This window comes from Anolis carolinensis, chromosome 2 (assembly GCF_035594765.1).
Source record: "Anolis carolinensis isolate JA03-04 chromosome 2, rAnoCar3.1.pri, whole genome shotgun sequence".
Lineage (NCBI taxonomy): Eukaryota > Metazoa > Chordata > Lepidosauria > Squamata > Dactyloidae > Anolis > Anolis carolinensis.
The window spans coordinates 302,519,289-302,546,880 of record NC_085842.1 but is presented as its reverse complement, the minus strand read 5'-3'; the positions used below and the strand labels follow the sequence as shown (position 1 = coordinate 302,546,880).

The window sequence follows — 27,592 nt, the reverse complement described above, 5'->3', positions numbered from 1 at the left end:
CGCCCGCCATTCCAATACTGCTGAAACTTTGGCTGGATCCATGGAAAGCCCTAGAGGCGAGATGCGGTAACCAAGGAAATCTACCTCTTGTAGATCAAAAGCGCATTTTTCCAGCTTGGCATAAAGTCCATGATCCCGCAATCGTTGTAACACCATTTTGACGTGGTTCTCATGTTCTGATTGTGATCTGGAAAACACCAAAAAATCGTCCAGGTAGATTATCAAGAACCTGTCTAGATAGTCCTGAAAAATGTCATTGACAAAATGCTGGAACGTTGCGGGGGCTCCGCATAAACCGAAATTCATAACTCGGGACTCAAATAATCCGAATTTGGTCTGGAAGGCGGTCTTCCACTCGTCCCCTTCCCTGATGCGAACTAAGTTGTAAGCCCCCCGAAGATCCAGCTTGGTGTAAACCTTGGCTCCTCGAAGCCGATCCAGTAGATCCGAGATTAAGGGCAGGGGATAGCTGTTCCGCTTGGTGATATTGTTCAATGCTCTGTAGTCCACCACCAAGCGTAGTTCCCCTGACTTCTTCTTCACAAACATCACTGGGGAGGCGGCTGGGGATTGAGAGGGTCTGATGAATCCCTTGCGAAGGTTTGTCTCTAGGAATTCCCTGAGAGCTTCTTGCTCTGGTTCAGTCAGGGAGTAGAGATGCCCTCGCGGGATCGGGGCCCCCTCCACCAAGTCAATGGCACAGTCATAAGGTCTATGTGGGGGTAATTTTTCGGCTTCTTTCTCATTGAATACATCCCAATACTCGGAGTACTTCTTTGGCAAGGTGATGATGGGCTCGGTGTCTGTGGCATGGCATACCTTGGCTACGAGGCAATGGTTTTGGCAATACGGTGAAGCAAACTGCAGTTCTCTGTTGGACCAGGAGATGTTAGGGTCGTGGAGAGTCAGCCATGGAATTCCCAAAATCACAGGGAAATGGGGGACCTCGGTAACAAAGAAGGAAATCTCTTCCATATGTTCCCTTATCCACATCCTGGTGGGTTCCGACCACTGACTTACGGGGCCCGTCTTGAGGGGACGGCCGTCTATGGCTTGCACCACACGGGCATTCTTGAAGTCATGATATTGTAATCCCAGAGAGTCGGCATACTCTCTATCGATGAAATTGTTGGTAGCTCCAGAGTCTATCATGGCGTGGATCATGACGGGTCCCCTTTTTGCTGACCATAATGTGACCACGAGAAGGAACAGGACCCCGGTTGGCGGCTCTTGGATGGATTTTTTGACCGGGTTGGCGAGCCTCTCTACACCCGGTCGTTGGCTTCCCCCGCCGGCTGTGTGCCAGTCGGCTCAGACGCCTTCGTCTCCGTGGAGGACGCCGCCGCAAGACGGGCGGCAGGCTTCCCTTTGGCTGGGCACTCTCTGGCGAAGTGGCCCCCGTTCCCGCAGTACCAGCAGAGGTTTAAGCGTTGACGACGGGCCTTCTCGGCGGCATCTAGTCTGGGACGCACATTGCCCAACTGCATCGGCACCTCCTCGCCTCCTCTGGGGTATGGGGTTGGCGGTGGGGGTCTCCACACCGGACGTGGCTGAACGCTGGCGGGAGCGGGGGGTTTTGCCCCGGCTCTACTGCCCTGGCCTCGAACCCACTGTTTCCTGTTGGCAATCATGACTTCAGCCCGTAAACATTGATCAATGAGTGCCTCGAGGGTCTGGGGAGGATCCACCTTGGAGATTTCTTCCAGCATTTCAATGTTGAGACCCTCCCGGAATTGTCCCCTGAGGGCTACATCGTTCCAGCCGGTGTTGTGGGCCAGCACTCGGAACTCGGCTATATACTGAGACATAGGTCTGTCTCCTTGGAAAAGGCGACGGAGTTTGTGACCGGCTGCCTCCAAATTGTCCTCGATTCCCCAAGTCTCCTTGAGGTGGTCCAAGAAGTGTTGCGCTGATCTTAGGTGTGGAGAGACTTGGTCGAACAGTGCCGTCGCCCAGCTGGCCGCTGGCCCGTCTAGAAGACTGTAAACCCATGCCACTTTGATGTCTTCTTGGGGAAACTCGGCAGCACGGGCCTCCAGATAAGCTTGACATTGGCGACGGAAGACATGAACCTTAGAAGCTTCTCCAGTAAACTTGGTTGGCAACGCCATGGCCGGAAGACGAACTCCGCGTTCCTTCAAACCCCTTATTTCTCCATCCTGTGCATTGAGCTTATCACGGATTCGGTCCACCTCTTCCTTGTCGATGGTGTAGGTAATCGGCTGGCCGCTCGGCCCAGGTACGACTCCGGTAGACATTCTGGCCGAGGTTAATTGGTGCTTAGGGTGGCGGAGTCAAACTGTCACGACCCAGGCTGCAGAGCACCAATAACCATACACAGAGGCCAGAATCTATCTAATATCTTTATTGAAGGAATATATAAAGTTAATAAAAACAAGTGTAGAAAATAGTTCAGAATTAGACCTTTCAGGAAAGGTCAGAATTAGTCCAAAAAAGCAATGTCCAATAAGAAATATTAAGGTCCAAAGTTGTAATCCAATAACCGAAACACTCACTTTGCCAAGCAAAGTGAGGGGAGATGACAAGGTCCTTTAGTCCATGAAACTTGAGCGAGGCTAGGAAATAACTTGATACTTGAAACAAGGCTTGAACGTGGAACAAGGTAACTAAGAACAAGAACAAGGTCCGTGGAATAACTTGATAAATCCGTGGAACAAGGCAAGGATTGATCCTGGGAAACAAGGCAAAGTCCGTAGATAAACAAAGGCTGGGAAGCAAGGCGAAGGCTGGATAGCTAGGCAAGGCTTGAGCAGGAGCGAGGCTTGAATCGGAGCGCGCTGTCCAGACACAACTCGCTCCGTAGGCTGACGAATTGACTCCGCGAAGTTACTACGCGGGTAAAACACCTAAATAGAGTCTAGCTTTCCCGCCGAAGCAGTTCTCTGGGAATCAGAACCGAAAGCTAACTCTGAGACCAGATGTGAGACTCCCCAAAGATTCTCACGAGAAGCAGTCTTAATTGGCCACATTCTTAGCTGCAATCCTTGCACTCCTGCGCGAAGCTGAATCCAAACTTCTCTGTTGTTTACAAAACTCCCGGCGCAAGAATACGGGAGAAGTAGGCTCTGGGCTTGTTTGACATACTTCTGGGAGACAACTTTCTTGCAGGTGCAAGGTTCCCAGATCTGCCTGGGAAAGATCTGGCTGAGAGGAATCCAGTTCAGACTGGGAAGGTAAAAAACCCAAGTTTTCATCTTCATCAGGAATTACAATGTCCTGAGCAGGACTACAAGGCCCATGGGTCATCACAATTTCAGTGGAAGACCCCTGGAGTCTTCCAGTCCAAACCCCTTCTGCCATGCAGAAAAAGCACAATCAAAGCACCCCCAACAGAAGGCCACCCAGCCTTTGTAATATAATAATTTAAATAATAGTAATAGTAACAACAACAATAACAATAATAACACAAATCAAAGCACCCTCAACAGATGGCCATCCAGCCTTTGTAATAACAATAATAATAATAATAATAATAATAATAATAATAATAGGAGCAACCCGAGGGGCCATCCAGTCTACCCCCCCCCCCTTCTGTCATGCTGGTAAAGTACAATCAAAGAACCCCCAACAGATGGCCACCCAACCTATACTACTACTACTAATAAGAATAATAATAGCACAATCAAAGCACGCCAAGAGATAGCCACCCAGCCTTTGTAATAATAATAGTAGGAATAGGAGGAACCTAGGGACCATCCAGTCCAACCCCCTTCTGCCATGCAGGAAAAGCAGAATCAAAGCACCCCCTGAACAGTGGGAGGGAAATGGGGTTTTAGAAGCAAACAAGGCAAGGGGAAAAGGATCTGGGAGGTGAGAAAGGAGAGGAAAATGGCTTTTGGTGACAAAGGAGGCGTGGGAGGGGGAAGAGCAGGAAAGAGGAGGAAAAGCTTGGAGTAGTAGGAGGAAACCATGGAGCCCTCAGTATGCTTTGAGGAGCCCTAAGGGCTCCACGGAGCACACTTAAAGAACAGCTGCTCTTAATAAATAAAGTAATAAAAGTTTTAGTACCCAAGATACACCAAAGAAGGACAAACAACCAGCTATACAAATCAGCACCCAAGGTTGACTGACAATTCACACAACCAATCAGAGCATGCCAGAAGAGACAGTCAAAAAGCAGCATTCCCATTCAGATGGTAAACTAATGTGTAAAAGCATACAATGAGTTTGCTTCTTTCAAAATATATTGTCACAAAAAGGAAATGCTGAGAATCTAAGTCTCCTTCTCATGATTTATATCACAGATGGTTGTTTGAATTTCTCCAGAGAAAGATCAGTTTACAGTCAAATGATGTTATACTTTTGGACCAGGCCATCTAATAAGAAAATTAAAAGAAACAGCTGAATATGTACCTTCCAAAAGATAATGACAGTTCCTTCTTCAGCATCTTTCTCTCGCCAGACATCTAACTTTCGTGCAGGAGCTACAAGATAAGGGTTTTTAATTACATCAAATAAATTAAGTTTTATTTGCTTATATATACAGTGTATAGAACTGGTTTACTGGATCATATCATCCATTTATGACATGAGGCTGACAACAGCAAATGAAGTAGACTCCACAGCACTGTCAGTAGAAAATACATTTCTGTTTGCAATATTGCTGCATTTCCCCAAAATCCTTTACTGCAAGAATAAACAACTCGAAGCTCTTAGGGCTGCACTGCCTAACTTCTCAAATTTACAGAGCCACACACCAGTGTAGCTGCCATAGTGCTGTTGCATTTCAATAATGTGGGCATGGGGGTAAAAGCCATTTTTATTTAACTCTAAATCATGCTACCATTAAAATTCAGAAGTGTGGTGGTAGCCAAATAACATTTTCCTTTTGAATAAGAGGCAAGAGGAATGAAAACCTGATTTCAAAACAAAATTGCTCACTTTGCACCACCATATACTTCCTTATTCTCCAAATGTGGAAGTGCCAAAACTTCTTCTATCCAGACAAGTACAATCATAATATCAGAGGCTTTTGATACTGTCCGTGTTCTTTGATTTAGAATCACTGTCCATTGCAAGGGCTTGAAACTGATTGTGTAGCTCCAAAGAAAGGTCCGCTATTTGCCTCCTATATTTGACAACCTTCCTCTTCTCTAAGGCATTCTCCCTTTCCATTACCCTTGTCTTCTTAATCCATCTTCTTTGATCAGCTGACATGTGGTGGGTGGAGCACAAACTCCGGGACCTTCTCTTCTAGAGGACAATTAGCTTCATCTTCCTACCTCAGTAGTTTTCTGTACCCTCAGGCATGGGAAAGACGTGTTCACTGTGACAGAATGCTTACTGTCATTGGGCCCCTCCACATTACAATAGCTCCTATATGTTATTTGAGGAATTCTGGAATTACTTTTCCAAGATTTGTTTGTGATTCAATAAACTTACGAGCTTCTAGAGTTTGGTGAGACAGTCCCTTGCTCCAATTGCCCCATTTCCAGAAGAAGGGCTCATTCGCTGAACAACGAACTTGGAAAGTATAAAATGTATAGGGGTGCAAATTATCCATTGAAATCGTGTAAAGTGAGTTTTCTGTACCATCTAAATGCACATTCTGTAAATAAAAGCAAAAACAAACTTTTTGTCAAACAAAAATTGCAGCTTACTAGAATTATAGTTGTTACTCTATACTTGTACAGGATTGCCTATTCACAAGGTCTTTTAACATGATAGAGATAACTGCTACTATCAAGCTGTCACCAGAATACCATATATACTCGAATAAAAGCTGAGTTTTTCAAACCTTTTTTAAGACTGAAAAAGTCCCCCTTGGCCTATATTCAAGTGAGAGTTGTGGGAGTTGAAGAGTCCAAAATCCCTGGAGGGCCCAAGTTTGCCCATCCATGCCTGCTCTAACCTGGAGGTAGTTGTGGGAGTTGAAGTCCAAAAACCCTGCGGTGCTCAAATTTGTCCATGCCTGCACTATGGGGCTGGTGAAAATAATCCTTGGAGATGGCAATAGCATGTGCGCCCGCAGCACCGGCCTCCTATTTTTGCCAGGTGCCTCCCTCTTCTTGCCAGAGGGAAGCCAAGAAGTAGCCGCCACTGCCTTCGGAAACCCGGCCTGCCGCTCTCCAGTAATGGGAAGGGTGTGGGCACGCACGAGCCAGCAACACTAGCTTCCTGTTCTCGCCGTGCGCGCACATCTCACAAAGAAAACTTGCAAAGGAAACTTGCGGACACAGAAGTCATATTGTACCTTTTTGTATAAAACTATACAGTTTATAGGTCATGAAATATGCATAATGATATTTTCTGTATTGTGAATTCTGGGAATTATGAAGCAACGTACTACTTAATATAGAATACTACATTTCCATATTAAAAGCCCTAAAGGGATTCAAAACTGTCACATGAAGGGTCTTCTAACATATACCTTTTTGAGAACAGAGGTCTGCAGGAGGAGCCTGCTTCTGTATTTCACTAGCGGAAGCAATTTACTGAAGGAAATCATGGGAGAGGACCTTTGCGATACTCTAACCGTGGAAGCCCTTCCTACAAATGTCCAACACTGTTGCTATCTGTCTAGCATCAAGGCAAGATGTGGCTCCTTATTATAAAATTTCAGGAATTCATTTACCTTTAAATGTACATGATTTTAATGGCCATGGTTTTTGTTCCCTATTAATGTGTTCAAACTGTTTTAATTTGGGATTGTTTACAATTATATATTGTTTTATCCATACACCAGTCTGAAATCCTACAATGTAGACCAGGATACAAATACTGAAGCAACTATAAAATACAAGATAGAATAATTGTTTGCTTGGTTTTTTTATTCATATGTTGGGTTGCTAGATTCTGTATATTTTGCTTACATGCTGGTAAGCATTTTGTTTGGTCCCTTTTCATTAGTGATACAGCAGTGTGGCAACTGGCTTTCCTCTGGGATATGCATATGATTGATACAGTTATGTAGGAAGGGCTGATAGGCATGGTCTTTGCTACTGATCCACACCAAGCCAGAAGAGAATGCCAAATGCACAAGACCTCCAACAATCAGTTCTCTCTACAGGTCTGCATTATTCATAGCATAATCATGAGCCACATGGCATTGTGCCAACATGGAGGCACTTTTTTGGCCAATGTGGTTGCCTGCGAAGGTGGCCAAACATTTTTAAAAAGAGCAGGAGGAGGGGACAAAACAGAAAAGAAAGGAAATAAAAGGAGAGTTTAGTTAATGAATGAATGGGAGCCACTGAAGGTGCCTCTTTATTGCCACTGGTGAGGGAAAGTTGCAAAACTGGCATAAATGCAGTGTTGTAACATAGTTTGCTCTAATAATGAAACAATAAATCCATGTACAAGGGAAAAATATTGGACAAAGACTCCATTAAATTTATAATAGAGCTTGCGTACATTATTGTTTTGAATTACATTTCCCTTCAATTAACATGGGGAATACAAATTCTATATTTTTCTGTACTTAAATAGCAAATTTTACATTATAAATATATAGCAAACAACTGTAGACACCTACCTTTAGTTTGCTGAAAGTGCTGTTGGAAACCTTAATTTGAAACTTAAGTTGGGTTTTCATGAAATTTCCAGGCAGATGCCAAGAGAGGCTTATGTTAGTTGGACTATTATCAGTCACAGTTAAATCTGTGGGGGGACTCGGATGAACTGTTGAGAAAGAGAAGTTCAGCTGAAATGACATCAGTAGCTACTTTTTATTTGCTCAGTTATAATCATTATAACACAGGATGGGGGGCATGTGCTCCTGTTCCAATTTTTGCAAGCCAATTTCTCTTCAGAAGATTTCCAATGTTCCCAGATCAATTTTCAGGTGACAAAACACATCATAGCTGTTTTTGTAGAGGTCAAATATCCAAAGTGGCATTCAAATGTGGCAGTTTCAGTCTGTAACCTCCTCCCTTGAAGCCCCTAAAATCCCCCAAAAGCTGATACTGGGCACACATTTTTTAAAAATGGTAATGGTCTGTGCAGAGTTGAGGGCAAACTGCTTCTGATGCAAGTTTCCTATCCCTTTCATTAAACATGATACCCCAAGGGATGGTCTTGCCAGTGATTCCAGGTTTCTGACTTAACATAAGTACAAAAAATCCTCCTTTTTCCAATTTTAATCCTAGAGCTCTCACAAGACCAATTCCTGCCCTCAAATAATTCAGAGGTGGAAGCAGATAAAAGATGGTTGTTCTGTCTCTCAGCTCAGGATCAGTGCAGTGAAATGGTCTGATATTTGGACTAAGGGACTCATCACAGGCAGCCTTGCCAGCGTTATGATTCACAAGCCTCCATGGCGAATCAGGGTGGCACTGGGGCAATCTCACTGCCCTGGCCAGCAGCTGACGCTTCCCCAACTCATGCTTCCCCATCCCATGTTCCTTATGGAATCGGGGCTGCTTTTGAGTTGGCAGCAGCAGCCTCCTACCACAATGTCACCTCAGTTGACCAATGGAGCCCCACCAGAAGTCACCTTATGTTGTATAATGGGTGGTGTGGGGTTCCATGAATGAAGTGGGACAGTAGAGTCCCAGGACACTTATTATGCCCCATGTGATAAGGCTGTAAGACTCTGGAAACCAGGGTTCAATTTTCTATTTAGCCATTAAAACCCACTGGGTTACCTTTGGGAAAATCTATCAACCTCAGGCAATTGTTACGTTTTTTTGAACAAATTTTGCCAAGGAAACTCTATGATGGGTTCACCCTAGCATCACCATAAGTTGAAAACGACCTGGAGACATCCAATAACAAACACGAATACAAAGCTTAAAAAATGTACTTTTTAAACTACAAATTTCTAGGACTTGCTGAACCAAAAAAATATTTTCTCAAGCATCTGACTGGCACAGGACTAGCCTATTATACCACCCTTTCCTTCTTTTAGCTGAAAAGGAATTTGCGCTTGATGTCCATCAAGCATAGAGTCATGCTATGATCTTGAGCCTCCTGATTCTAGTTTGGAAGGGAGAGACAAATTAGAAGGAGGAGACTAGAGAACATTATCTTACTCTATTTTTGTATCTGACAGATGCAGAAACAAACGACTGTAGGTATAACTCTCATCTGCAGCTCAGACATAGAGAAGGAATCAGAAACTTCTTATACATTTGCTTCCAGACCCAAACAAATACAAACTAGGAAAAACTGAAGGACTGGGGAGAAACAGAGTTTGTCCCCTCTTCTGTTTATCTCCAGGAATGAAGTCTCAGTCACATGTCAGTCATTAGAGCCCAGCTTTTCTCTCACCCCCAATGAGAAGAAAATGATTGAACTCAGCTTGTTCCACATACCTGTACTAAAGTATTCAGATAAATTGTGAGGGGACGTAGAAGAAACTTGTCAGATATGGCTTTTTGGGGTCACTGCACCGAATTTGAAACTACTTAACCTATGCACAGTTAAAATTCACTTACACACTAAAGCGCTTTTCAGAATATTAGTCTGTCTGACAAATAAAAAATGGTCCTAAAATAAATATATGAAGGGGAAATGCATACAAAAATGGCGTATATAAAAAGAAAATGCCAGCAAGAATACATTTTATTAGAAAAATAAAATGTATAAAAAGTAGCATATTGAGGAAAATGCACACAATTATGCATATATTCAGGGGAAATCTTTACATTATATTGGAGAAAATATTTGCATAACAGGTAGATGCTGCGAAAAGTGCATATGAAAACATTTCTATGAGGGAAAATATTTGCAAAGCATCATAACAATTTTAGAGTGGATTTATTTTTGGATACATATTCACAAACTGACAAAATACGTGTCAAAACAAACTTTTGGTTGAAGAACTGAAAAAATTGCAAAACGAGTATTAGTAAATTAACTAACACTTGTAATATTAAATCAGAATTTATTCCTGGATTATTGCTATATTCTTTCCAAAATGCATACAGGCAGCATTCATCTGAATAATCAGGAATAAAACACAAGTTCTGTGTTAGTCAAAATTAGGTGAAAGAAGAGAAGAATGACTTAATGAACTCTACTTAAATATATGAACAGAATCCCTCTTTTCAAAACCAATGGCACACATGTTAACCTTTGGCATTGTATATAAATAAACACTTACTTCGGGTTTTTATACTGAAGTAAAGAGAGGCATTTGTTTTACCAAGACGATTGGTAGCGTGGATCGTGATGTCATATGTTGTCTGATTGTTCAGAACTGGAAAATTACACTGATAAGTTGTTTTGTCTCTTGGATGTGGAATTGTTATCCCAGATATTCTGAAACGTTAAGAGGAAGAGGCAATACAAGTAGAAACAGTACAATAAACCTTTTGTCAGTTCTGGAGATGTACATTACCATAATCAGTGTCTCCATAGACAAGAATAAAAAATCAATAGATCCTGCTAAACCCTAAATGAGAATACAAAGATTTCCACATTGCGTTGTCGAAGGCTTTCATAGCCGGAATCACTGGATTGCTGTAAGTTTTCTGGGCTGTATGGCCATGTTCCAGAAGCATTTATCTCCTGACGTTTTGCCCACATCTATGTCAGGTATCCTCAGAGATTGTGAGGAACTCATAACTTCTGAGGATGCCTGCCATAGATGTGGGCGAAATGTCAGAAGAGAATTCTTCTGGAACATGACTGTACAGCCCAGAAAACCCACAGCAACTCAGTGATTTCCACATTGTTCAATATCATGGTCTTGCTTTAAGGAGTATTCATAAAGCAATACACTTTTTTTCTATGTGGGAACACGTTTTGTGTGTAGAAAATACACTTTCTGTAAAAATAGGTACATGTGGTTTTTCTATGCAGAAAGTATATGATGTCCATTTCTGCACAGAATCCTTTGCACAGAAAACAGATTTCTACACAGAAAAAACATTAGCTTCTGTGCAGAGAAATATTTCTCAAAATACAAAGAATTTTGCAGTAATTTTATGGCTATTAGTTTACTTTCCAATAGGGTATGGTATTCCTATTCAGATCTACTCTATTTGGTATCATGAACAACAAAAAAAAAATCCACTAGCTTTTTAAGATCAACTTTTTAGATTGAATTTTCACATAGATATTTATTGCTGAGAATAAAAAGTCTATTTAAACAAATGGTAATTTTTACACAAAAAGTGTTTCCTACCTACTGTCTACAATTTATATCATTGGGTTAAGAACAAGGGGCCAACAAACATCAGTTATTGTAGGCAACAATTGGAAGGAATTAGCAGAACCACCTTTGAGTATTCCTTGCCTAAGAAACCCCTATGAAATTCATAATGTCGCTATAAGTCGATTGGCAATTTGAAGAATCACACACATGCACACAAAGATTTACCGTTCAGATAAAGTGTAGGATGTTTTTCGACTGCCATCTAGACTAGTTGGCCTTCCTGGTTCCCATTTGCATGTAATTTCCTTTAAATCCTTTGTTTCACAGCTTACATTTTGTGGAACGTCAGGAGGGTCTGTAGCAATGAGAAAAATGACAGAGCAATGGCATGTAGCTACATACACATGTTTAACCACATGCCACAGCTATCTTGAAAATCCTTGGTTGCAGTTCTGGTTTATACTGAATGTATGGTAACCTACCAAAAGCTGGTGCTGCTGATTAACCAGGTAAACTGGCTTTAGGAATATTCAACTACTGTTCTGTAAGAAAAGCCAGTACTTAAAGCTAAACCCAAATTTTCTGCAGCAAAATTATTCTAGCAACACTGCACTGTATTAAACTCATGAAACAGTAAACCTAAGGAACTAGACATTTTTGCAATTCAGCAACCAGGACCTTCATAAAATATTCATTATATCAGATATGGATACTCAAGTGGATAAGGCAAAATACAGAGAAAATATGCAGAAAGACCTGCTGTCTCAAGTTGTCCAGATGATTCTTCTAAGAAAAGACCATACTTTCACTCTAAATACTATTCATAAGCACCAATGTTTTATAGCTTCAAATTAAAATGTCTTATGTTGGAAGCGCCATCAAATTCTTCATATTATAAACAATCAGGGAATGAACAGAAAAATAGTGTTGGGTTTTCTCATAACAAGATCATAATGAGCTCTACATTCTTACAAAAAACAACCCCAAGGCATACAAGGGAAGCCTACTGCCATATCTTCAGCAAACCATTATTTCTTAGATCTCCCTACTTCAAATGATTAGTTTTAAGAAGTGTCTGGGGATGAAAACCAGAGTTGTTAGATCTCAGGCTCTGGTTTCTTTTCTGCAATCCTCAAGGCAAGGAATCTCAGGGCAAGAGCAATTTCTTGGAATGAATGTATATGTGTTTTCCTTATTTGTTAAGACTTAATGTTTTTATTTGAAAGCCATAGTTTCTGCAAAAGTTGGTGAACATTTAAGGCATCATGCTTAATGCAATTACCAGGGGTTGTTTCTTGCAATATCACCCTTCAGCATCTCCAGGACCTGCCCCATGACATTTATAGATCTCAGGTCACTATGAGCCTGTGATAGTCTTGCCCTGGCAACTTGATGAATACTCCTTGGCTTCATTTTGTTTTCCAATGCATTTCTCGGGCAAAATCTCAGCATGGCATGGTCTTATATTTACCCCCTTCTTTCCTATTCCTTGTTGACAAGAGAAATAGAGATAGGAAGGTCTTGCTGAAGGAACTTTGCATAATTACATGGAAGGTATAGTTCTATAGAACCACTCATTCAATGATTTTGGCAGAAAAGACAAAAAAATTCCACATTTCCCTGAAAAAAACTGAGGTGATACTCATTTGAAGCCTTGGCTTCAAGTAAGAGCTCTCTGGTCTGTTCTGGCTTTGCAGGATGGAAATGAAAAATCCTCCTGCTTGTCTTCCCTTTTTAAAAAGAAATTTCTTTGGAGAGGAACCAATAGAAAGGGTTTCTTGTTAACAAGCCTAGTAAAGGTTGTGACCAATATCCATTGAATTCAAGCTTGGAGTGAAACACAGACTTCCATACCAGGAGATGGGGAGTGAGTCTACATTCATTCCTAAAATCTGAAGGCATCATAAAATGTCTATTTACTTACTTCATTCCATATACTTACAGCCTGAAAACAGAACAGTTCCATAAATAGGATTTCCCCCTTTAGAGTTCTTTCCTCGACATATTATGTTTCTCCCAGATGATTGTGACGCTGGGACATTTTGCACTTGGATTAACTTGCTCCAGTTGGAAAGAGTGGCATTCTGACACCCTTGAGGTGGGCAGAGTTCAGGACTCAGATGAAAATCAAAATTACTTTCTTCTTTTCTCCACACACAGCAGAAAGTCACATTGGAACCTACGAGCACTACTTTGTCAGTAGGATACATTTTGCCACGAGTGTAATCTGTATCCTTTCCTGTAATAAAAAGGTTGAAATAAAGAGAAGAAAGATCAGCAATATTTGGTCGTTATTCATTTTAGCTGAGCAGTTGCACAACATGACTTTTACAGATGCTACCTCTTAGCTATTGTTTCCAAACACGCCCAATCAAATGAATAGCACCGACATTGTTGTGAATAAACTCAATGCAAAACTGCAGTTCTTGTTCTCATAAAATACTGGAAAGCTACAAAGGAATCTATTTGGGAGGTGAATTCAACCAGATTCTTAAAACTTCTAACACAGTGATACTCCCAACATGACTCACCATTAACCATGCTAGCTGGAGCTGCTGGGAAATGTAGTTCAACAATATAAAGGAGGGTCATTCAGCTCCTGTCTCTGCTCTCTAGTACCCAATCATTATACTACATAAATGTAACAGTTTTTAAGTCTAAATCTCCCAAAACTTTGACAAAGGTTTCTATACAATCTTAGCTTCACTTATAAACCAAAATGTTGCAACAGCCATTTACTAAGCAGTGTAGTAGAAAAAATGTATGCGAGTCAGGAAGCCATTATATATCACTGCTTACCATCAATACTGCACTTTTAATAAGATACATCTTCTTCAAACACTATGTTCAATAGTATCTTCTTACCAGGAATGTCCGCAGGTTTGCTCCATTCACTCCATGATATCTTTCCAAAAAACATATTCTCATGAAGGAAACAGCGAATCCTTACATAATGTGTAGTGCAATTAAAAGGGATATTTGATGTCCATTTCCAATGGAGGAGGGTGTCATTGCCATTTAATTTTGACTTATATGTTATCTAGAAATGTAAAAGCAAGCTTTCAAAATACATTTTAAAAATTCATTATCTGAACTAATGCTATTTGACAAATTAGATAGGAGAACATGGTTACGAGACTGAATTTTTCACTGTTTTGAAGATTACCCTAGTTTGCCAATTGCACTAAAACATTGTTTAGTAGAATATAAGCAGAAAGGAAATAGCTGCCACATGCCTCTACTTCCGTCACTTCTTACTGTATTGGAACAATGACAATTTTGGTAGTGATCTGATATGTTTTTTGAAATTTGACTCATTCTAATTGGTGAACATGTATATGTTGTTGTTTGCTGATTACCAATCATCATCTGAATCCATGGTTTGATGCTGGATAACAATTCTGACTTGTTTGAGCTAGAACATTTTCTGATATCTGAAGTTGCAACTACGGTTTGTTGTTCCAGCTGCTTGAAATAAAAAGGTCATCAGATGAAGATTGGGAAAAGAGAAGATAGTGAACCCACAAAGCAGAAATGGTGGAAATTACTTGTGAGGTAAATTTAGGTTTAGGAATGTAGTGAATGGCTAAAAATCATTCTGTGATTTTTAGAACTAAGTGAATATTTGAATCTGAGCCTCCCTTGTCCCATTTCACCACTTTAATCATTGTACCACATTATTTCTTATTGTGACTGTGTAACTTACTGGTGTCTAGTGGTCTCATGCCCCTTAACTGACCTGCAGCTTTGCACTGAATGACCTCAACAACTATGCTGCAACTTCCTCTCCTGTCTCCTACTTCTGTCTCATCACTTTCCATTTCTAATTTTAAATCATAAATTTATTCATGCACCAAATGACTCATTCTTAGTCACAGGCCAATTTTATTATCACAAATCATGAAGCAACAACATGCTGTTCGCAGAGCTTCTTTCTGCAATAATTTGGGAAGAGGACAGAGCACATATTTCCACAAAAACAGTGTGGAATAGTGGTCAGTATTTTGGATCATAACTGGAGAAGACTGGGTTTAGCTCAAGCATGGGCAAACTTCAGTCCTTCAGGTGTTTTGGACTTCAACTCCCACAATTCCTAATAGCCGGTTGAAGTCCAAAACACCTGGAAGGCCAAAGTTTGCCCATGCCTTGTTTAGCTGCATGCTGAGCCAAAAAGCTCATTAGGTAATCTTGGGATGGTATATGTCTTTCAGCATTATGGGAGGGGTGGATCATGTGCATTGCTCTTTAACAACTTTGAAGGGTCAGTAATTTCAATGGGAGACTCAATGGCAAGCTATTTAGCAGGCCATCTGTGATAGCAAACAGGATATTTCCTTAACCAATTCAAGATGTCCACTTTCCAATCATTTACATGTCCATGGCAATTAAAATTTAACACTCTCTTATAAGAAGGAAGCCAAGACTCCAAGTATTGGAATAGAAAGGTAAAGAGAAGTAACTTACTAAGGCCACTTCCTCCATGGGATCTTTATAGAGGATCTGAATTTCCCAGGTAGCATCCATACTATATCGAATGTCCGAACCTCCATCATACCACTCCAGTTCCAATGTGTCAGATATGTAGTCAGGAGTCAGTCTATGAATACGTGGAGCAGGGGGAATGAAGTCTGAGGAAGGAGAGGGGGAGGGGCACACAAACCAACTTTGAATTATTCAATGTAATAGCTGCAATACAATATTTTACTACTGCATCTTCTTGCAATCCCCACCCATACAATGTCTTCACATTTATTCATAAAGGTGGATTGATTGTCTTATTTTCAAAATTTTCTCCAGCTGTGAAGCAGAAATATCCACAATAAAACAAAAGTCATGATGGTTTTCTGTAAAAAAATTTTTTTTGCAGTGATTTTTTTTTGAGTTTGTTCAAATGTTTTTTTTATTTATGGAGACCCTCTCATAAAGTTTCCAGAGGGGATTTGCAATGACCGTATGACTTGCTCAAGATTACCCAGTAAAATTCAATGGCTGAGCAGGGATTTGAACCCTGGTTGGGCATATTCATCTGGTTAGACACCTTTTCTTTTTTAGAATGAGAAAATGTATAAGTACCTTTTATGCTCCTAACAATCAGTTTACTACAGGAAGTTCTGCAGCAGGAAACGAGTGAAACCATGTGTAGCCCCTAAAACTATTGGCTTTTGAAATGATTCTTCAGTCTGGCTTTATCAGATAGCTCTTCCAGATGAGAAAAAAATCCTGAAAGTCTCAGATTTTGTACCTGTACAAACTGATTTTATTTTCTATGTCCATATTACATTTTTTTCATCCCGGAATATTTCCTGGGAATTCTTGGCATTATCAAGGATCTTTCCCAGATCAGTTGAAATTAACCCAGTGTTGTGGTTCAACCTGATGATGATGATGAGGGGGTTTGTGGTGTCAGGGTCTGTGAGACTGGAAGATGCAGTTACGGAGCCAGTGAGAATGCTGGATTCAGATACAGCTAAGACGGGGGAACAGAAGGTGCTGTTAGAGCAAAAACCTGCTTCTGTGTACTGTGTGAAAATTCTGATGTTTTAAAATCCAGCAGTCAGGGAGGTGAGCTTTCACCTAGTAACAACAGCCAAGATGCCATAAGCTCATCCATGAGCTCATCCGAGGATAAACATAAACGGTTCAGGACCCGCCTATCTCCGTGATCGCCTCCTCTCCTACGAACCAACGTGAACCTAAGATCATCCAGGGAGGCGCTCCTCTCGCTCCCGCCTTTGTCTCAAATTCGGCTGGTGGGGACGAGGGAGAGTGCCTTCTCGGCAGTGGCCCCCCGGCTCTGGAACACTCTCCCTAAGGAGATCAGGTTAGCTCCTTGCCTGCCCATTTTCCGCCAGGAATTGAAAACATGGTTGTTCCAGAGCGTGTTTGAATGAATAGGCCCAATAGAGCTGTCATTAGAATACTTCTTTCTGTTTTAAAAGCATATGGCACTTTATCACTGTTACTTATTTCCATGATACAGCACTTTATGAAACCTGTCCCCACTGATTTGCTTTTAATTACTCTGATTTTATTTGCTTGGATTTTAATGTATTGTACATTATTTTAGTTTATGTATCGTTGGAATGTTTTAAGTTTTTGTCAAATATGTTGTGTTGTTGTTTCAGGCTTGTCCCTGTTGTGAGCCACCCCAAGTCCCTTCGGGGAGATGGGGCGGGATATAAAAATAAAGTTTATTATTATTATTCTCGGCTGGCTCTGAGAGGGGAGGGAATCAGGTGAAGAAGAGCTGAGGGACTTCGTGGGAGAGATAGGGAGAAGCGGGGGGTGCAGAAGAATGCATTCATGTTTTGCAGCCCTTAAGTAGAGAGTTCTGTGAAAGAATTTTAGATCTGACAACGTCGCTCAACCTGGAAGGTTCCTTGGCCCTGTTCTCTGTTCAAGTCGGGGTGAAAGACCCAAGATTCATGCTCATGTTTTGGTTCCTTGTTCTAGGGATTATTCTGGGATTCATGTTCCTGTTTTGTTCCTGGTTACTAGCTGTGTATTTTAGATTTATGATACCTGTGAATTATTCTCTGTAAACAGTTTGGCTTGGCTATTTGCCTGTGATTTTTGCCTACTATTGACTCTTGGATATTATCCTTTATTTGTTCCCTGGTGTTTTGCCCTTTTTATATATATAGTAGAATCTCACTTATCCAACGTTCTGGATTATCCAATGTATTTTTGTAGTCCATGTTTTCAATACATCATGATATTTTGGTGCTAAATTCGTAAATACAGTAATTACTACATAGCATTACTGCGTATTGAACTACTTTTTCTGTCAAATTTGTTGTATAACATGATGTTTTGGTGCTTAATTTGTAAAATCATAACCTAATTTGATGTTTAATAGACTTTTCCTTAATCCCTCCTTATTATCCAACATATTCACTTATCCAACATTCTGCTGGCCCGTTTATGTTGGATAAGTGAGACTCTACTGTACTTTCTTAATAAACTGCTTGGGCTTTTACGTTTGGTTTCTTGGTGAGTGCTGTGAGCAAGGCGAAACCCTGCTGAGGTGCAACACCCAGTAATTTCCAACATGGAATGGATTTCACTTTTATTGTCTGTTTTATTCTGAAATAATCTAAAATAACTGCCACTAGTAAATCACAGCTATGGTCTCCAGACTGAACAGAATCCAAAAAGGGAAAGAGGAATTTCAGCATTAAACAAAATATTTCCAATGCTTAATTATAGTTCAACATGATTGAAGTATTTTAGGAGTTTGACTATATCTCCAGGAGGAGGAAGCTGTGGCAGCAGCTATGTGAAAATTACTAAAAATCAATAAATAAAATATTGCATGAGTCTAGATCAGTGTTTCTCAAACTGTGCTCCTCTGGGTGTTTTGGACTTCAGCTCCCAGAAATTCCAGCTAGCTTACCAGCTGTTAGGAATTGTGGGAGCTGAAGTCAAAAACATCTGGAGGAGCACAGTTTGAGAAACTCTGGTTTAGATGCATCACATTATCAGTGAAAGCAGGAAAGGGGAGAACACAAAGGAGAAGGAGGAAGGAGGGAAACCTGGGATAGTTTAAGGAAGTGTTTGGATGCAAACCAAGGAATGTGTGAGGAAAATGAAAACAAATGAAATGAAAAGTCCTGGCACTTCCAGAGACTGTTTTGCTTTCTGGAGAAGCCTAGAATATATCTGATATTTCATATTCTAATGCTAAGTAATATAACATATGTACTAGAGGCTCCTGGATTCACTCTCTGACACCTTCAGCGGAGTTTAGAGCTAGCAAAGACTCATGCAGGAAATTCTGGGAAATGACTGTCAGACAGTATAGAAGGCAATATCAAAAAATAGACTATCAGTCTGACTCACTGTGTTCCTATGAGACAATTCAACGTAACTCTCCAGGGCATAAACAACAGCAGTATTAAGAACTGATGACACAGTAACTGATGAGTTAAAAGGAAAAGACTTTAAGTATAGGATAAATTATAGGCTCTGCATACTCATGTGCATTGAAATACATGTAGTGTTGCACTGGAAGACTTAAAGATTCCTAGACACTTCTCTAGGCATTTGTAGGCTATCCAGAATTATTTTATTATCAACATCCACCAGACATTGCCCATAGAATCATACTGGAAGAATTAGAGTTTCCTAGAAGAGTGTTCCATCAGTTTAAAAATGTGTTTTTTATTTGCAGTTTTTCCACTTTTGCGTGGGGTTTGCACTCTTAAATCTAGGGAACGTGGAGGGCTGATGACATTCCTAATGTTGCAGGGTTTCAGCTTCAATAAAATAGCCATCTTCTCAATGATGTTGCCAGCAATGATAACCTATCAGCACTCTCTCTCTCTCACAAACACACACACACACACACACACATTCCACTTTGTTATGGAAAGGGAACTTTGTAGCATCAGGTTCTCCTTTTCCTCCATCACACCCTACAAGACCCTTCTGATCTGTCTTCCCTCTCTATCCTCTCTCAGGTTGGAATACTCCTGTGCTTACAATCTATTTCTAGGTGTGTTCACCTCCCAGTTGTGCCCCTTTGGTCTCCTTACTCAAACATCCCCAGCTCTCTATTTCAATTTACTCTTTCTCTCCCCACTTCCATCCCAGTATCAGGACTTTCACTCCCCTTAACAGCAGAGGAAGTTGCAGCCAAACCTAGCATTTTGCTTTCCCCAGGATGACTTTGGGTCTGTGTGGAGGGAAAGAAAAGCCAACATTCCTCATCTCCCCTAACATGGTTAAGAAAAGGAGAAAGCAAGAGAGAGAAAGAGTGATACTACTAATTGAAGGGAGGAAGACAAAAAGTCAAAAAAGCAAAGGAGATCGGAGAGAGGAAAATATGTGGGAGAAAGAGGATAGGAAAGTATGTAATGATTTCATTCTAGAACCCTCCAGGCCATAGGTCCCAGACAAACATATGGTCACATTATTGTTTTGAGGCATCATTGTTTCCTTAAAAGAGAAGAGGAAGAAGGAAAAGCAGCAGTAGCAAAGTACCATCATGTTTCTCTGATTTCAGCAGAATAACCAATCTCAAGAAATGGGGCTATAAAGTGGAGTCCACAATATGCGAGTGTGGAGAAGAGCAAACCACAGACCACTTACTACAATGCAGATAAGAACAAAATTACTAAGGACTGGGGGGAAATTATAAAATACATGATAGTTGCCGCTCAAGCAACAGTTGCCTTGGGTTGGAAAGAGCAAACAAAGTGGGAAGTTAAAAAATGGTATGAATACCTAGCTGATTTTATGCTTCAGGATTATATCCTTGAAAGGAGAACTAAATATATATCAGGCCGAATAAAAAAGAATTGGGATCTGAAATGGGGAAGTTTGATAGATAAAGTCAAAGGACAAAGAAAATATAAAGAATTGAATCATTCTCTACTTACAATTGATCAATTAAAATAATATCTGAATGAAAGAAAGTACTGTTCCAAGAGGGAGGGGGAGAGGTGAAAAACTACTTGACATAAATGGGAGATAAAAGTGGAATTAGCAAGTGTAATGTTACCGAGAATACGTGATTGGATGTGTATGTTGATGGATTTTGTTGTTGTTCTACTGATATTTACAATAATAACATATTTAAAAAAAACAAAAAACTACAATGCAGTCTGAGCCCTGCCACATGCACAATGGAGGACCTTCTCACAGCGACACCAGAGGCACTCCAAGTGGCCAGCTTCTGGTCAAAGTAAATTTAGCATAATGCCAAATATTTAACTATGTGGTTTTTAAATACATTTTAGCTATATTCTCAATTTGCTTCTGACACAATAAATACATAATAGATAGTAGAATAAAGCAAAACACATGTGAAAAGTCTGAGATGTATTAGCACAATTTCGGTTAGACTAAGCTCAAAGACTTTAATGTCTGCTTGAAAAACACACAAGGCTATTTCCACACAGAACTAATCTAAACTCAGGGCTCGTAACAGCGTACAAGTCAATCTCTTATGACAAAGCCGAGAAGAAAGCCTGTATTGTAGAATGCTACTGTTGTTTCAAACCTCACAGGCAAGAGCTTTGCTTAAAAAAACAAAAGACTTGGGTACTTCCAAACATATAAATAGAGGCCAAATTATTATGAAAGTTGAGGTGCTATTCTGGAATATTACAGGCTGACTGAATTCCAAGGTTGAAACTTCTTGATTTCATCTCTAAAGTTTTGCATACCTAAGACAAAGAGATGCCCCTTTCATTCCTGCAACTTCAATGATTATGGACTCTCTCTCTCTCTCTTTTTCTCTCTCTCCCTCCTCCTCTCTCTCTCTCACACAAACACACTATTTTGTTCCATGCGCTGAGATCACACAAAGTAAAATATAAATGCCATAACAAATTACTTATCAAATGCATGATTCTAATATTTTCCCTGTGAATGCAATGTACAGAAAGAACTACAAAATCAGAAACAGGATACTGCTGGAAAGGAAAATGGAGTTCACGACACAGAAAGAAAAAATACAAGCTTTGCTTAAAGTTCTTAACTCAGAGGAATTAGCCTAATGAATGTGGGAAATACAAGGAATGAATATGGAGAATATAAGAAATATAGGAAATCCTGCAAAATGCCTTAATTTTAAATAGGTATTAAAATTCTTATACTGGGGGGGAGGAGGCGGATATGCTAATCTGACAAGACTTTTTCACATAATGGCATGCTAAAATAAAGAGGAAAGGGAAGTATCTGCAAGGCAATATATACTTACTAATATCATTTTCAGTAATCACAAATTGATTTGTAGCTATTGGAGTTTCCATGTTTTTAGATGAATTAAAGGTAGATATCTCTATCTCAACAGAGTCAAACAAGATCAGTGGAAATGTCTGGCTTTTCTCCTCTGTTATTGAACAGTTTTGGAGGGACATGCTGAAAAAGATACATAATAGAAGATGAAATTAGTCACGTTCAAGATGAGTTACGAGGTCATCCAGCTAAAACTATAAGAGGAGCTACGGGGAGCCCTGTTGGATCAGACCAAAGGCCTATTCAGTCTATCATTCTGTTTGCACAGCAGACAATGAAATATCCCTGAGAAGTCCACAAGTACAAGATTCCCTTCTCAAATGTATTCCCCAGCATCTGGTACCAAGAGCCACAGCGTCTTTGATTTTGGAGGCAATATAAAATGACCATAATGAGATATCATGGTTAAAGCAGGTAATATGCCTTATCATTACCTCAGTCCATGCAAGACAGCTGAAGTACACCACAAGAAAGTGCTTGAACCAAGTGATGAGGTCTATCTCATCTACCATTTAGTGAAATCTCACCTCTATTACCATAAAAGTAACTAAAATATATATACTGCTAGAGTTACCCCTCACTAAGTTCCAACTGTGATGTGCCTTAGAAGTTACAACTTTCCAACTGTGATGTGACCTTCATTATTGAGGAAAGCAATTAATTACATGTATCTGGTTATCTATAGCTGTAGTAATAACTTTTTTCCTAAAGTGCTTTCAAGTGATCAATGGCACTTGTATGCATTATCTAATTGCAATCCTAATAGGAACCCTGTATGGAAAGTGATGACTACTACAATCCCCATATTTTGGATTTGGGAGATGCCAACAGCCATATAATTGGTTACCTAGTGACTTCGTAGAAGAGTAGAGATTCAAATCATAAGCTCCCTGATAATTGATAGCACACTCAAACCCATGAAGTATAAATTCTTATCAGCAGCGGCATGGTTTATATAAAATAATTGCCAAAAATGATATGTTGTTACCTGCTAGTATAACAGAATTTATATCTGTATCCGAAGTCATCTGGCGATTCTGTAGTCCAGGTACAGATGACATCAACAAGCTTGTGTGTTACGCATGTCAAATTCTGAGGCTTATATAAAGAATCTGAAATTACAGTGTCAATATTTAATATCTGACCTTTCTTAAATTACTGAGAGTCAAAGTGGACCCAACATAAACAAAAACAAAAAACAATTAAAACAAAGAGTAAGGCAAAAGTTAAAAAGGAATTCAACAAACAATTGTATTAAGAATGTTAATTTAAAATAGGAAGTCAACACCTAATCATTATGCTGATCAAAAAGAGCCCAACTAAAAGATCATTTGAAATAGTGGAAGTGGTATTACTAAGTCTGGAGTTTATCAAGACCAAAATGCTGTGGCCAGAATACTGATTAGGACGAGTTATAGTAGAATATAATTCCCCTGTTAAAATATCTTCACTGGCTGGCTACTGGTTCATTTCCTCTCCCTTTTAAAGATAAGAATATCCAAGAACTGTGACAGTGAAACATCACAAAACTAGTCAAAGGGATATTATTTAACTGAAAAACCTGCACTGTATCATTATGTAAGAACAGATACTGAGATATATTCTAGCTGTGACAATCAGTGAGTGCTGTATATAATAAAAAACAGCTTGCTATTCTATAACATAAACCACAAGCCACTAGGAGCCCCCGGTGGCCAAGGGGATAAAAGCCTCATAACTTGAAGGTTGGGTTGCTGACCTGAAGGCTGCCAGGTTCGAATCCCACCCGGGGAGAGTGCGGATGAGCTCCCTCTATCAGCTCCATGCGGGGACATGAGAGAAGCCTCCCACAAGGATGGTAAAACATCAAAACATCCGGGCGTCCCCTGGGCAACGTCCTTGCAGACGGCCAATTCTCTCACTCCAGAAGCAACTCCGGTTGCTCCTGACACGAAAAAAAAAAACCCACAAGCCACTGAACTAAAAATCACAACAAAAAGTGTGAAAATACACACAGTTTATGAAAACTCTCCTCTGAGTACTATATGTCAGATGAACCAAAAACTTTGTGTATTGCTACATACGGACTCCCAATTAATTGAGCAGTTTTCTGCTCTCAGTCTCCATATAAATCTATTAAGAATATATGCTGGCTGTAAACTGTTTAGTTTTTCTAGCAGACTTTCCCCTAGGCCAGACTAGATGGAAGCCAGTGTTTCAGAGATGTGTGCTCTTGGGTAGTTGTCATGACAAACAAATGTGAACCACATTACTATTATCCTGTCCCTTTTTTTTGTTCCAGAACTACCCTATGTACTCATGAATAAGTAGAGAAATTTAAGTTTAAAAAATATCCAAAATACCTGGGTCAGTTATTCATGGGCCTCAGACTATGGGCTCAGTTTCCATGCGAGCCCCACAGGAGTCCCATGGAAGCCATTACATGACATAAGGAAACTTCCCGTGGGATTCCATCTCTGCAAAGCATGGAAATGGAGCCCAAGACCGTCTTTGGGGAGGGGTGTTGCAGGGAAAGGACATCGGATGGCTGGCCATCCCAGAAGATGGGGAAACACAGTAGTGAACAGGGTAAGATGGCTGCCTCCACTTCCATCGCCCATCTGATGAAGCCCCAAGTGTCAATGTGACTACTGTACCTTGTCTTATCAACAAGGGAACCATCCCCTTCTCTGTGAATGGTGTGAATAGGTCCGAGAGGGTGAGGTGTATGTAGGGCCAGTGTCTGAGCTGAAACCCAGCAGCTTCCTCCACCAAGCTTGGAGGAAGAGCTTATGGAGGAAGCTACTACTTCTCAGCCTGTAGAGCAAGTACAAGCAAGTTCATCTGAGTAGGCAGAGGAAGGGTTAAGTGTTCTGGTTCTTTTGGACCTGTAAATGGGTCTCTGGTTTGAGTGGTGGCACTGCCAAAAAGGAGAGTACACAGGACAAGACAATGTAGTAGCATGATTTCAGAACACTTTCACACCCTATTTTGTTGGCAGCAACAAGACCAAGAAAAGTAGGAAAAAGGAGGAGGAGGATGCATCTCATAGATAGCAATGCCTAAAAATACACCAAGTTTGCCAGGAAGCTCGATCCATTTTGATGCTCTGGGAAAACATGTCAGACTAAAGAGAAACAGATTTATTATGTATTGCTGTAGCCAGATAATCCTCCTTCATTCCACCCACCCATACAGTAGCTAACATGATGCTATTAGACTTTGTGAGAAAATTATTATATAGTCCCCAGCAGTGGAAAGAAAAGGAAAGGACAGACAAAAGGCATGTAGTTAGTCCTTGGTAAGAAGATGCAGAAATAATAGGCCACTGAAAACCAGAATGTACTTTTTTGGACTACAACTCCCAAAATTCTTGAGTCAACATGGCTTCTAGTGGGATAATTCAGGGAATCATAGTTCAAAAACTCGTTTCTATATTAACTTTCCTGAAGGCCAAGCAGTAAAGGAAGGCTACTGCCTTCATGCCTTTTGTGTAGGCACTTCGGGGGGAAAGGATAAAAATAACAAATTGTTTGACTATACAGGAAAAAAGCTCTGTGTGTTCTGTCTTATCTGTAAAGTGACTTTAAAGACAACAATATGTATGTTTGTGCAAAATATACACATTTGGTTTGTCCTTTCAAACCATTACTTGGCAAACACGACAACAAGCCCGTTTTTGTTTTATTTTCAAGATAATCGCTTGTTAAACGGCCTGCACATTGATGTTTTTCCATTAATAACCTTGGTTTTGCCCACATGCAAATTAATGAACCAACTAGAACTGGGCTTCTTTGAGTAATGTTTATTTAATCAAGTGATAGCCTCAGTTTTAACAAATCAAGAGAATATTAGCCACTTGGGACTTTTTTTCCCTGGCAAAACTAAACTAGAAGTCAATAATAATACTGCAAAACAATGTGTTGCTATGTTTTTTCAGGCCAAATCCTAACCAAGATTGTAGTCACTGTGGTAGATGACACTATGCTTGCTCCAAAGAAGAGCTGAAAACACTCTAGTCCTGTGGTTGTCCTTGGGCTCCAGCTCCTACCAACTACTGCCAGCATATCCCATAAATTCAATCCTCCTTACTCCTGCCTTCGTATTCTATGACTTCATTGTGCCTCTTTTTAAAATAACTATTCTTACATGCCAAACATTATCAGCATTGTAGAATTTGTATAGACAGTTGCTATAGATTTATGTAGAAGTAGTTTGTCACCGTATTACACAGGGTTTTGGACAAAATGCTCCACTTTTTGGTTAGTTTCCCAAGAACAGAGATGAGGAATATCTTCAAAAGTCATTGGACTTCAGGTTCCACTATACTTTGCAACTGGCAATGACAGTTAGGGCTGATGGGAGTTGCAATCTAATAACATCAATGGGGTCCCATGTTCCTTGTTCCAGAGTTATCTTTGCTGAAATGGTGCTCTCCCTCTTTATTTACAAAGACTGAAATGGGAATCATATTTCTATATACTGCAGCTGTCTGGCTACGTCTCTCTTATTCTCTTGAGGGCAGCTGTTTTTCCATTCAGCATTGTTCATACTTAGCACACTAGCTAAAATTCTCAATCCAGAGAACAAGATGAATGAATATGTCTTGGCATCCAGTACATCATAAAATACCTCATTCTTTTTAATACAGATAGAGGTCAAACTATAAATTAAAAGAGCCAAATTTCAGTTGCACTGAATAAAAAGGCAACAGAGATGTGGTGGAAATCAAAATCTAAAGGATAAACTTTAAACAGGAGTGCCTTGTGATGGTTGAAAGGTACCTTTCCTCCAGTTTTTATGCTTGTAGCTACAAAATAAATAAATAAGAGAATAACAAAAGAAAGCAAACTTATTACCACAACTTGTAAATGTCATATTTTGGAAAATAGTTCCTATGATCCTCCCCCCCTCACACCACACTCTCTGTAGTCAACTTCAGAAATGAAGTATGGTTTGATATCAGCTTGTTTCCTACCAACCAAAGTTAATATTAGCGATAGAAACACAGAGATAAAGATTATATGAAACAGAAGCAAGCACTTTCAAAATCCTTGGTGTTGTCCTGAGAGGGGAGCACATAAGGTTAAAGATTTCTACAAGGTTAAATTTAAGTCCAAATAAAATGTGTGTTACAGGTGACCTTGCTTCCTACACATTTCAAAGGCTAGTCAAATGTCAGAGATGGGCCAGTTGTAGCCTTGGGATCACATGTCTATGAAGTCTCTTTTCATGACTCTTGGGCCCTTCTGGCTTCCCAGATCACTTTTGCTGGCCCAAAAAGAGGGCGAATTGCCTCTCCTGGAAATGTCCAGAGCAATTAATCATCTTTTAAATAGTTGGCACTATTTAACTCTTGAAAATACCAGGCATTCTATATTCTGATCATTTCTGTGCGGTTTTTGGGGGAGGGAGTATTCCATTATTGATAGTCTGTGTGAACTTCAGAAAAATCGTCACCAAACCTGCAGTTTTCCACTTCTGTTGGATCGGAAATAGAACTTTCCTCAAAACTGTGGTTTTGTCATAGCTTTCAAGAAACTCCTGAGGACTCAAAACAAAGCAACGAGGAGAAAGTAAAAAGTGCTCACTCTAATTTATAGTCAACCACATCAGTAAGTCTTAAACCTAATCCAGGGCACCACAATGAGTCACTGGTAATTACACAGCCTCCTCAGCAAGACTTTGATGTGTGTGGTGCACAAAGCTGACCAAGCTTTCAACAGGGAGACCTGATGCTCTCATCAAGTTGGTCTGATTTTCTTCTCCTCCAAGAATTCAAATGATGATGAAACCTGAAGGATG

At 40.2% G+C, this 27,592-nt stretch overlaps 1 protein-coding gene across 7 annotated transcripts in view; it reads right to left on the bottom strand.

Annotated features, from left to right (window-relative positions):
* lifr (LIF receptor subunit alpha) overlaps nucleotides 1-27,592 on the bottom strand; it is a 106,438-nt gene that overhangs the window by 34,214 nt on the left and 44,632 nt on the right. For 6 of the 7 annotated variants that reach the window (XM_062972466.1, XM_062972468.1, XM_062972470.1 and 3 more), the window contains 10 exons: nucleotides 22,797-22,920; nucleotides 21,771-21,931; nucleotides 15,527-15,690; nucleotides 13,928-14,102; nucleotides 13,005-13,301; nucleotides 11,288-11,417; nucleotides 10,067-10,224; nucleotides 7,496-7,641; nucleotides 5,404-5,569; nucleotides 4,375-4,445 (listed from right to left, as the gene is read on the bottom strand). In XM_062972466.1, coding sequence (XP_062828536.1) covers nucleotides 4,375-4,445; nucleotides 5,404-5,569; nucleotides 7,496-7,641; nucleotides 10,067-10,224; nucleotides 11,288-11,417; nucleotides 13,005-13,301; nucleotides 13,928-14,102; nucleotides 15,527-15,690; nucleotides 21,771-21,931; nucleotides 22,797-22,920 — 1,592 coding nt within the window. The remainder of the gene's footprint in view (nucleotides 1-4,374; nucleotides 4,446-5,403; nucleotides 5,570-7,495; nucleotides 7,642-10,066; nucleotides 10,225-11,287; nucleotides 11,418-13,004; nucleotides 13,302-13,927; nucleotides 14,103-15,526; nucleotides 15,691-21,770; nucleotides 21,932-22,796; nucleotides 22,921-27,592) is intronic. The other variant, XM_008116093.3, reaches the window with a different exon arrangement.